This window comes from Gymnogyps californianus, chromosome 1 (assembly GCF_018139145.2).
Source record: "Gymnogyps californianus isolate 813 chromosome 1, ASM1813914v2, whole genome shotgun sequence".
Classification (NCBI taxonomy): domain Eukaryota; kingdom Metazoa; phylum Chordata; class Aves; order Accipitriformes; family Cathartidae; genus Gymnogyps; species Gymnogyps californianus.
The window spans coordinates 96326723-96338957 of NC_059471.1; the positions used below are offsets into that span (position 1 = coordinate 96326723).

The window sequence follows — 12235 nt, forward strand, 5'->3', positions numbered from 1 at the left end:
TAGTTGAATGCTGTTTAATGAGCTCATAGACTCTGACATCATCTGTGTTTTCCTTAGGGATCTTTATATCTATTTTGTAGAAGGGTCGTATATATTGGCTGTGTTCCAGCCTGTGACTTGGAGAACAGCTAACAGTTGCACAGGTGGAGATATGCTTTTATCATTTGCCTCCTCGAATTGCTGTTCTCTAAGCAAAATTCCTGGAAGTAGAAGTAGATAATGCAGTTAACGAATGATTTGGGAAAAACATGCAATTATCCATATCACAGTAACTAAAGCACAGTAAATATTGCACTAAAATAATTCTTATTGCTGTACTCAAGTGGTGATCACATTTTTTATGTACTATGTCAGAACAGTTTAATAATATTTTGTTTGTAGATAGTGACTGCATTGTCAAAAGCACTCATATAAAAATATTGTAAGTAATTATAAGATAGCGTTAATTAGTCCAAAGGCATTTTTTAGCAATTGTTAGGCTAAAATTTAAAACTGAAAAAAAAACCCAGAATGTTTATTGAGTTGCTCATTTATTAAGATACAGCCTAAAACCAAAATTTAAACACTTTTTGATTGTTCTTGTGTAAAGTTGTTTGGTTGCGAGAACAACTCCCGAATTCAACAACGTACGTGTGTTCCTTTGTACTTACAGTTCCAGCTCTGTAGAGAATTTCTCTGTAGTGGTTAATGTCTTAGTCTTTTAGGACTTTGAAGGAAAGTATTGTCATTAGGAAGCATTTCAGTGCACTGTGTTCTGAGGTACAGAGTAGTAGGAGTCATCTTATAAAATGTAAGAGAGAACTTCCCAGCGTAGATAGGATTGAGCTGGTTGCTGCAGGGTTGCTGCTGGGCTATCTTTTGCTGATGAGTCCTGAACAATTAGAATGGATTTTAAGTAGCATAGCAGTCTGAATGAGTTGAGGAAGAGGTGACTGTGTTTCAAATAAGTGTGATTTTTAGGTTTGAAGTTTTTTATTTTGTTGTTTGTAATTGTTAACTGGCAGAAATAACTGGCAGAAATTGGGTGGCTTCTATTTAGAGCTGTTTATTTAATCTTCAGGATGCTGCTGTTAAATTTCGGGCGGTTTAATTTCAGGCGGTTCAAGCCATTATGTGAAATTCCAATGGAAAGAAGTAAGAATGTTATCTTAAGCTTAGAACATTAAAATGTTCTTTATAAATGGGGGGGGGGGGTAGCAGTAGGAGATTGTTATTATAAAATATAGCTGGACCATGTTTTTTGACTGGTTGTCTGAAAATTTTCATTTTGGGCAGTGCTCTAAATAAACGCTTCATTGTTAAAAGTCGTTTTGTGGAATATGCTCTTTGAAGGATTTTTGAGCTTCATGTGATTCCATTGTGTTCCTTCACTGATATTCTCAATATTTTAAGACCTTTCATAGAGTTCATTATCTAAAGGATTTCTTTAGCAGTAAACTCCTTGTCAAACTCGTGTATGTCTTACACGTTTAATACTTCCTAGTCTCCTGTGCAACTCATAGTTGGACATGATCATGGGACAGTGGGCTTCTGACCACTTTACTGCTGCATTATATTTCCAGATGAGGATGTGTAGTTGTTAATAAAATTACTTAGAGGACTATTTGGTGACTTTTCTTTCTTAAATGTATGATTGTGTTGCCTTTGTCTGTCTGCCTTCATTCTGTGTTAAAAGGAAGACATGCTTTAGGCTTCTTTGATCGTCTCTCTGGTACTTTCAGCACAAATCTCTGGAGGAAGTGGAGAACAACCTCTTTCCTGAGGCCTTGGAACAAAAGACCTGAGCAGCATTTTGCTGCTCTAGCTTCCACAACATTTTTTTTGGTCATTATAGAATCAGAGAATCATTTAGGTTGGAAAAGACCTTTAAGATGATGAAGTCCAACCGTAAACCTAAACATGGCCAAGTCCACCACTAAACCATGTCCCTAAGCACCACATCTACACGTCTTTTAAATAGCTCCAGGGATGGTGACTCACCCACTTCCCTGGGCAGCCTGTTCCAATGCTTGTCAACCCTTTCAGTGAAGAAATTTTTCCTAATGTCCAATCTAAATCTCCCCTGGTGCAACTTGAGGCCATTTCCTCTCATCCTATCGCTTGCTACTTGGGAAAAGAGACCGACACCCACCTCGCTACAGCCTCCTTTCAGGTAGTTGTAGAGAGTGATGTCTCCCCTCAGCCTCCTTTTCTCCAGGCCAAACAACTCCAGTTCCCTCAGCCGCTTCTCATGAGACTTGTGCTCTAGACCCTTCACCAGCTTTGCTGCTCTTCTTTGGACATGCTCCAGCACCTCAATGTCTTTCATGTAGTGAGGGGCCCAAAATGGAACACAGTATTCGAGGTGCGGCCTCACCAGTGCTGAGTACAGGGGGACGATCGCTTCCCTGGTTCTGCTGGCCACACTGTTTCTGATGCAAGCCAGGATGCTATTGGCCTTCTTGGCCACCTGGGCACACTGTCGGCTCACATTCAGCTGGCTGTTGACCAACACCCCCCCCCCGGTCCTTTTCCACCAGGCAGCTTTCCAGACACTCTTCCCCAAGCCTATAGTGTTGCATGGGATTGTTGTGACCCAAGTGCAGGACCTGGCACTTAGCCTTGTTGAACCTCATATAGTTGGCCTCGGCCCATTGATCCAGCCTGTCCAGATCGCTCTGTAGAGCCTTCCTACCCTCAAGCAGATCAACACTCCTGCCCAACTTGGTGTCATCTGCAGACTTACTGGGGGTGCACTCGATCACCTCATCCAGGTCATTGATAAAGATATTAAACAGAACTGGCCCCAGTACTGAGCCCTGGGGAACACCACTTGTGACTGGCCACCAACTGCATTTAACTCCATTCACCACAAGTCTTTGGGCCCAGCCATCGAGCCAGTTTTTTTACCCAGCGAAGAGTCAATTCCATTGACTCAGCCTTGGAATTTCCTCACTTTTTGACATCTTTAATTTTATGGCCCAGCAGTGTTCATCTTGCTAGGTTAAAACAGTATTGTGGATAAAACCTGCACTGTTTCCATAACCTGCATATGTCTCCTAGGTGTTTAATGAAGATTTATTTTTCCTGGAAGCATTGTCAGATTTAAAGCGACGCATGTGCCCTTTCCTTGCTTCCCTTGTGCAGTTCTTCAGCTAATTTTCTATCTTACTATTCGTTTACACATCAGGTAAGCACTAAGAAATGTTAGTGCTTATTTAAAAATTAACATTAAAAAAGGAAATTTCTATTGAAGAAAAATACTGATTTACACAGAAGAATATGGAGCTTTGAGTTGTTTTAAAGTTCTCTTTTCAGGGGTATGTCATCAAATTAGTGCTTGCTCTTTTTAAAGTTCAGCAAGCCAAAAATCTGTGTTAGTCACGTTTAGCCTTGCAAGGTGCCACTAGATGGTGTCAGTATCTAGTTCACTTTTTCCTTACCTAAGCACTAAAATACTCAAACTGCTCCATGTTTGCATCACTTTCAAAGGCCTCTTAAATTTTCACGTATCATAAAGTAGGTTTGTTAGAGCAGATCATAAAAGCCATCCTTCTGTGACTGCATGATTTGTGATTAGATGTGCTAAAAATGGCAGGTAGGTGGATGTCATTCAGTCTAGCCATTTTGATTCCCATTTTCACCGTACTTGTTTGTTTAGGTTACGTATTCAGACTCTGGATACGAAGAGAGATTGTCTATCGTATTACTGAAACAATTATGTATTTTATAAAGTTTTACCATTTTGTTACGAAATTAAGTAGATTAACATCCTGAAACCACATACATGGCAATTATTTAAAATCTATTTTGTAGTCTCTATGTAAAATCAAGTAATCTTAAACAGAGGCGAATAAGAAACCAGTATCATCCCTGTCCTGCTTCTGAGATGTCCCTTGACCCTAGTCATAAGAGAGGAAGGCAAACTTAGGGGGCAAATAATAAAGGCTGTCAGTGTTAAAGTAACTAGGTATTGCAAAGCGGGTAGTTCTGGGTGGCTGTAAAAACCTGTAAGAAGAGGAAACCAGTAGACTGTGACTATATGAACTCATTGAGGGTCAGCTCTGCACTAGGTGGCAGAGGCTTAAAGACAGATTCCCAAGTGAGCCTGTGATGAGGAGGTTTCCTACTGTCCAGTAGTTTTAAACCTTTGGGTGGAAAGATGGTGTTTTTCTTTTCAGAGCTGTTTTAGGTAAACAGTCTTTTATTCTCATCAAGCAATACATCTGATGGTGATCAATCTGAAAAGCTACATACACCTTTGGAGCATCCACCAGCACCACCCGCCCCATCCCCCACCGCCACTATTCAGGGTAGGATGGTAAATGCTGTGTCTGCCACTCAGTAGGTTGTAGGGTTTTCAAGAGTCTGATCGTAAGGATTACCTGTTAGGGCAAATAATGTAAATTGCCAGGTTTTGGAGAGACATGTTAATAGGAAGAGTGTAAACTGATACAAGAAGGAATAAAATACTGGGCAGAAGGATGGAGATAGGTAACCATGAGCACGTTTTTTAGGAATTGAGTCACTTGTCCAATATTATTTTAGATGTCTGAATGTGGTCTCTCAGCTTTGTGCTTTTAAGAGAGTTTTCTGTGGTTGACTAGATAATTTTACAAATATAGTTGAGAGTGAAGTAAGAAACATTGTCCTACTGTTGACACTCAGTCCTGTTCTTTCTGAGTCCGGACGTGCATTTTTTAGATGCTCAGGAGTGTTTTGCATGCTGAAAAAAGAACTTTCTATGTATTTGGCCTCCAATAATTCCATACGTTTAAGAATTTCAGTGGCAAACTTTTAGATTGGAAAAGCTCAATAATAAGTTCCTAATCAGAAGGTTGTCTGTGGAATTCTGCTGTGCCTAAGAGTGATTTCAAAGCACTCATTTCATTATGTTTAAAAAAGGACATCTTAAGTAAGACGGGGTACTTCACTTGTAGCCGTAAAAATGAGAGTTGACCCTATGTTGAAAGAGGGGCAGTAGTTCATAGAATTTTTTTCCTGACAAAAATTGTCTCACTTTGGAATGACCAGTCTTGGATGAAAAGTAAAGGTGCAAATGACATTGCAGCCTTTAGTGTTGTGGGGATTTTTAGTTTTGTTTTTAATACTACTAATGTGATGCATCGCACAAATGACTTTCTTTTCACTTTTCAATAAACCAGAGAATATCATCCTAGAATTAGAATCATAGCACTGATGAAGTGTAGCCTATGTGTCAGATAGGGACTTGTGTAAAATTTTTGTTGCTCAGCAGATTCACTTGCTCTTTTTTTCTTTTTAATGTAGAATAAAGTTTGTAATTTGAGGGGTTTGCACTCATTTCCTATAGTTATAAACTTAATTTAATGGAGAAGTTGCTTGTAGTTCCATAATACACTTTTTAGATAAGATACTGTTTCTGTAGAACTCGGGATAAATGTTTGCTCACTGGTGACTCGCTCAGGGAGTAGAAAGTATGGTAGGGTTCAAATTCATGGTTCATGTTCTACTGCTTTAAAACCAGTAGGTTGGTTTAGTTTTTCCAAAATCTTGCTTTCATAATTGGATTTCTGGCCTCTTCTTATATGCAAGATTCTTCTTAGGGATATGCTTGATTAGGGATGTTTCATGTGGGCTCTGGCAAAAAAATGCTCTCTTGAATCCCTTTTTTCTGTTTTTCTGCCTGTTCCTTCAATCCTTTCCAGCAGAGCTTGAGTGCTTGTGGAGCAGATGTTTAATCTAGATGTAAAGGGGGCAGAAATAAACTTTCACAGGTAACTAACTGTAAGTTGAGCACCTGTTAAATACTGAACTTGTGCATCAGTAACAGCTTCTAGTTGTCTGACTTTCATGAGGAGAAAAGGGATGTTTAGCTCCTGTGCAAGGGATCCCTCCATGATTCATTGTTATGCATTTTCAGCACAACACTGAGAAGTTTAGCATTTCATCTTCAAGATGTTAAGTAGAATACTGTTACCCTGGAAGGAAAGGCTGGATCCCTTGAAGAGGTTGCTGAACCCAGAAGTAGGATTGGGCACTTCAGACACTTAAGAGGACTGTAGTGTCATCTTTGTTCCTCTGGAAGAGTAATGTGACCTTCCTTAGAATGAAGGCCTTATCTTCTTACCGTGTAAACATGAAATATGCTTCAGCAGTCCATGCTTTCCATGTACTTGTTTTTAATTATAACATGAGCCTGGCACATTAAAGCAGTCGTTTCAACTGTTATTATGGGAAGTTGCTAAACTTTGTTGAAGAATGGAAGAGTTAGAAAATAAAATAATTTGCAAACATCAGCACTCTAAGGAAAACTGGTAGAATATCCAGAATATCCAATATGGAGCAAAGACTCCTTTCTTTAATATAGGAACTTCTCCCTGTTTTAAATGGAGGTGCTAGAATTTCTCTGTGCAAGTTTCTTCACGAGCAGTGACATTAGCGAAGCCTAGTTTCCTGTGCCTCCCAATCTTCCTCCTCCCCTGACATGGAGCTTTATCAGGTCTGTATGAGTGAATACCTTCAGATGTCTTCTCTCCCTTTTTTCAGTGCTGCTTACCTCTGTTTTGTTGTCTCTGTTTGGCTGGGGAACATGGCTGCGCACACTCTGACTAGCTAGAGTTAGGAGCAAGAAGAAAGGCTTGAGCTGTACACCTTTTTGCGGTACTTGCATAAGGAATGTTTTGGTCAGTGAATAGCAGTAAGGCTTTTTTTTTTTCCCCCCTCTCTTTTCTTTCCTTTTTAGGTCTTCTGTTGATTTTCTATTTTTGTATTTTTTTTAAACTGTTGATGTTTTATAAACTTATTAGCAGTACCTTAACTGCTATGGGTAAACATATATTTCAGCTCTCGTTTAATAGATATGCTTATGTGGGTACTCCTATATTTTTAACAGCTACACTGAAAAAGTTCTCCCTTTTATTTTCCCAGTGTAAATCCTTAGCATTGTATTTAATGTTCTTTTCATCTTTTTGTTTTATCCATATCCCCTGTATAATTGACTGCCATAGTTACTTCTTTAAAAAAATAGTAGATTACAAGAAGTTCTCAGTTTCCTAAATCTTGCATAATATGGTGCTGTTGACTTAAGTATTTGAAATATGCTTTAACCTTTAAAATTGGGATAGGTACTGCTTGAGTAAAAAAAAAAAAAAGTAGAATCATAGAATAGTTTGGGTTGGAAGGGACCTTAAAGATCATCTAGTTCCAACCCCCCTGCCATGGGCGGTGACACCTTCCACTAGACCAGGTTGCTCAAAGCCCCATCCAGCCTGGCCTTGAACACTTCCAGGGAGGGGGCATCCACAACTTCTCTGGGCAACCTGTTCCAGTGTCTCACCACCCTCACAGTAAAGAATTTCTTCCTTACATCTAATCTAAATCTGCCCTCCTTCAGTTTAAAACTGTTACTCCTTGTCCTATCACTACATGCCCTTGTAAAAAGTCCCTCTCCAGCTTTCTTGTAGGCCCCCTTTAGGTACTGGAAGGCTGCTATAAGGTCTCCCTGGAGCCTTCTCTTCTCCAGGCTGAACAACCCCAACTCTCTCAGCCTGTCTTCATAGGAGAGGTGCTCCAGCCCCCTGATCATCTTCGTGGCCCTCCCCTGGACTCTCTCCAACAGGTCCATGTCCTTCTTTTGTTGGGGGCCCCAGAGCTGAATGCAGTACTCCAGGTGGGGTCTCATGAGAGCAGAGTAGAGGGGGAGAATCACCTCCCTCGACCTGCTGGCCACGCTTCTTCTGATGCAGCCCAGGATGGCTGCATCAAAAGCAGCCCTTTTATTTAAGTGTGGTGCATTACAAAACTGTTTCATAGTGTGTATGTGTGTTCTCCTATTTGGGAAAGCAAAGTTATTCCCACGTTCAAAAGCTAATTATGCCTTTCTGTCAAAAAGTCATTAATGATACCTGGGAGAAGGTGAATCTAGAAGGAGTATTTGGGGTAGGAGGTTATTTTGTGTTATTGTGAACATCCTTTATAACATAGTTACAGAATGTGACTGAAATATGCTTAGTCTTAACATTCTTAAACTTACATTGTTAGACTGCAGTCATATCCTTCAGTTTGTACCAAATTTTTGGGGGGGGTAGGGGAGGAATTGTATTCTGAAGTTGTGAAAGACTTAGCCTGATGGACTATATTTTTTAAGTGATTTTGTTAGTCTAAGTTGCATGTAAACATTTACACATACTGCATCTTGATAGTGTAAGGATGATGAGTGTTCGCCTCTTTTTTTTTCTACTCTGGGCATCTAAATACATCACAGTTTAGAGCACCAAAATTAGAAGCTGGCTTCACAAGCAGCTCCAGTGGTGAGGGACACCTTATGGGCATGATTCAGCATGTATCAGTTAGGCATTTAAAAATACAAGGTTGTGAGTCTCCATAGACAGATGAGTGCACAGGTATATTCTTAAGAAGAGAAAGCTCTGTGTGCCTTGCCGTTATGTGTATGTTCTTATTTCGCTTAAACTTAAGGACTTCTGTTAAGTTATGGAAATGAGTATGCAAGACAGGCATTGAAGAGTGATAAAATTTGGGGACATCATTTATCCATGGTACTTGCAGGAAATGAACCTGCACATAAAGTACATATTGTTCTTACTGTCTTAATCTGTTTAGCGTTTGTTTAGTGTTTGTAGTTTTTCAAAACAGAGGTTGTCTTCTTTTGTTGTTTGGAAAATACATACTGTGTAGAAACCATTCTTAAATCTTAAGAAGTAAACAGTTGAAAAATCAAAATCTTGGTGTTACTGCAGTGAATCATTATTTAAAATTCTTCATTTTTCAGGTGGTGCCTAGTGCAATGTTCTTAAAAGAACATAAAGCCTGTTTGCATTCTAGTCTGATGTGGCCTGTTAGCTGAAGGGCAAGATAAATCAACCAGTATTTTTAGTAGGGAAGAGGGATGCAGGAATGGTGATTTGAGAAATTCGTTGCTAAATAGAGCTAATATTCTGCTGAACAGCGCTGTTCTTAGCGCTGTTTTCCAGGTTAGTATTGGTCTTAGATGTTGAATAAAATGTAAGCTTTTTTCTGCTTGCTTTTGTTTCTCTAGTTACTGAATGAAAGGGCATGTGAAATTGATTTCTCTTTGTATGTCCCTCCGCACCAGTTCTTTAGAAATTACAGGACATCAGGGAGCATGGTAAATGAGCTACATGATTAAATTTTTAAATCTTACAACAGCTTTGTCCAGGATGAAAATCCCAAAATTTCAAATGATTTCTTTGTTATAGGTTTTCTTTAAAATATTGCTTGATTTACATTTGTAAGATTAATAATAAATATACTTTTGGGTTGACATTTCATAAAACAAAATTATAATCTTAAGGAATGCATTACCCACAACAGTGTACTTATTGTGGCAGTGTTACTTTTATTAAACCATTTGTCATTTTAATGTTGTGTATTCTGACTCTTAAGGTTTTCTATCTTTTTCTTCAAAGAAAATGCAACAAAACAAATTCAACATTCATTTTTCTTTCCTACAGCATTATCTGCATACCAGAGGTACTACAGTTTACAATCTGACTACTGGAAGGTCTGTATATGCTGCTTTTGTTTTTGTTTTTTTTTTAATGTATTGTTGTAAATGATTGAATTTCTAAAATGGATTAATTTCAATATAAGTTTGGTGTATCTACCTGCAATTACTTTTTGGCATATTAATTGAGTCTTAATGGAAATGTTCACCTATATGTACAATTTATTATAAATCTAAGTGGAAATAAATCTTCACACCATTTGTTGAAATGGCAGATAATTAACTTGACACATTTCAGATTTTTTTTTTTAATTGTTATTATCCATTACTTCACTTTTTCTTATGTAAGCATAGATATTTGGATACATATGAGTATTGAGAGAATCATAACCACTTGAAAGCTGCTGCGCAGGCGTTGGACTTGTACTAGGAAAAATGTTTAAGGTTGCTTTTTACTACCACAGATGCCAAATTGTTTAAAGTCCCTTTCAGTATTTTAGATAACATTCTTATGTAAGACAGGAAAAAATCCTGTTAGTATAGCTGTCTTATCTGTAAGTCCATGTAGAGATATCAGGACTTTAAATGAATAAAATTTTAAAAATTCTTATAGCGATATTGTCAAAAATAGTTAGCATTGTTACATTGTCACATGAAATAATGTGAAGCTCATGATTGAGACAGGTGCAGGAAAGCACGTAACAGTAGATACTTGTGGGGTCTTAAGCAGCTGTTTTCCTTAGAAGTGTGCGTAAGTGCATATTTCAAATAGGGAGGGCTCACTGTGGAAAGACATCAATACCGCATATATACCAGCATTAGAGAAACAATATTTTCTGTGTTCTTTGCATTTTATAGGGACTGTAAGTACATTCTGAAAAATCCTGTGACAAGCTCTCCCATTTTGGGGGAGCGGAAAGGGAGAAAGGCAGGGTAGATAAAAAGAGTAGAAGAGTGAACTGAAATAAGTGTCTTCTGGCATATGGAAGGAGAGGTCCAATTGGAGGGTCCTAGGAAAATTGTTCATTTTGTCTTGTAAAGCCCCTGCTCCAGTAGAAGTTGTACAAGTGCCATTTTTGCACCAAGCCATTTTGGAGTTGAATTAGATTTTTCAGAAATAATCCCTGTAGTTTAAAAATTACAGCAATAAAAGCATTCATGTATTCTTCTTACGTGCTCTCAGAGAGTTAGGTTAAAGATTGCTGTAAATGAGTGTTGAAATCGATCAATTAATTAAACATCTGTTGTAATAGTTTCTGTTGTTTGTACGCTTCCCATGTTAAGCATTTCAGAATAGTTTGTGACTTGAATTTTTTTTTCTGGCTTTTGTTCTAATAGCTCATTATTAGAAGAAGTGATAGATGATTAGTTAATTATTTTCCCTGCATTTTCAGAGAGTTCAGGCTGAAGTGTAAATGATTATATGTATTTCCATAGGCGTAGAGTGTTCCAGCATGGCTCAGAGTATTACCTGCAATTAAAATAAATGCAAACTCAGATTGTTTTGCAGTTCCATTTCAAGAGCATGGATGGCAGTAAAATGTGTGATCTGTGCTTGACTGATTGAAAGCAATTTCTGTTTGTATGCAATGTGCTGATATTCTAACATACCTGTTTCTTGGGTGTATCTCAAGAGTTTTACTATGCAGAGATTATATCAAAAAATTCCAGTTGCAAGCGTGAGAGCATTGTTTGGAGCTGACAAAAGAGCATTTTGACTTCTACAGAGAAAAAAATCACAAAACCCCAGTAATTTTTCTTCAGGTTGGCCTCACCTCGGAAGGGTGCTATGCTACTTGATCTCATTATGAGCTTCCTTATAAATGTGTAGCCCAAAGCGGGGATTTTTCCATAATAATTCTGGAGATTTTCTTAATTTTTATATGCATGAAAAAGAGCCTGAAAGAGTCCAAAAACATTTTTCAGTTAAAAACTTTTTTGCTGAAACTGATAAAAAGCACAGGTGAATCATATTTCATCTTATTAATGGATGATGAAGCTCATGTGGAGTTGGCAGTGGGAAGACGCCTGGATTGGGTCTAGAGAAAGGTCTTCCCTCCCTCCCCCCAGCTGAGAGGATTTCTTGTTTCTTGTATCTGTAAGAAACCATTTAGTCAAGAATAGTAAGTTTGTGGTGTATTCTTGGTCACCCTTATATGCTGTTTTGTTATACTTTGTGATTAACTTTTTTCCAAAGAGATACAGATGACTTAACAAGGAAATGTGACTGCCTTTTTTTTTTTTACTGTTGTGGGTTTTTTAAGAATTTTTTTTTTTAAATTCTTACAGGGTTAGATGTCATCAATTAAGTCGTTGGAATTTGTGATGGTAAAGAAAGGAAGGGAGAGAAGGGTGTGAAGAAAGGGTGGTATTTATGAGCTGTGAGGAGAGCTGTGTGAGAGAACTGAGAAATTGATGGACAGTGCTGAATCACATGAAGGTTATTATATAAGGCAGGTTGGAAACCAGACAGGAACAGTCTTATAAACTCAGACAGCATATCTGAAATTACTTACTGTGGTGCAGTGCAAATTTACGTGGTTGAAATAAGTGTCCTGTATGTTCTTTGTTTTATAAATAGAAAACTTCTAGAAGGATTGTGAGAGATTTTAGGTTGCTTTGAGTATAGTTTGGCCTCCTTACATAGTATTTTTAGTCTCTGCTACTTTGGGCTTTTACTGTTGCATGGGGTTGGTAATTGAGCATTATTTTCATGCATTGTTCATTATATGATATTCATTCTACAATTCTTTTTTTGTTTTTTTTTTTTTCCCCTTTCACAAAGAAAAG

General features: G+C 38.1%; 1 protein-coding gene across 8 annotated transcripts in view; it reads left to right on the forward strand.

Moving 5' to 3' along the window:
- KDM6A (lysine demethylase 6A) overlaps positions 1–12235 on the forward strand; it is a 164041-nt gene that overhangs the window by 41604 nt on the left and 110202 nt on the right. For all 8 annotated transcript variants that reach the window (XM_050900719.1, XM_050900675.1, XM_050900692.1 and 5 more), the window contains exon 4: positions 9453–9502. In XM_050900719.1, coding sequence (XP_050756676.1) covers positions 9453–9502 — 50 coding nt within the window. The remainder of the gene's footprint in view (positions 1–9452; positions 9503–12235) is intronic.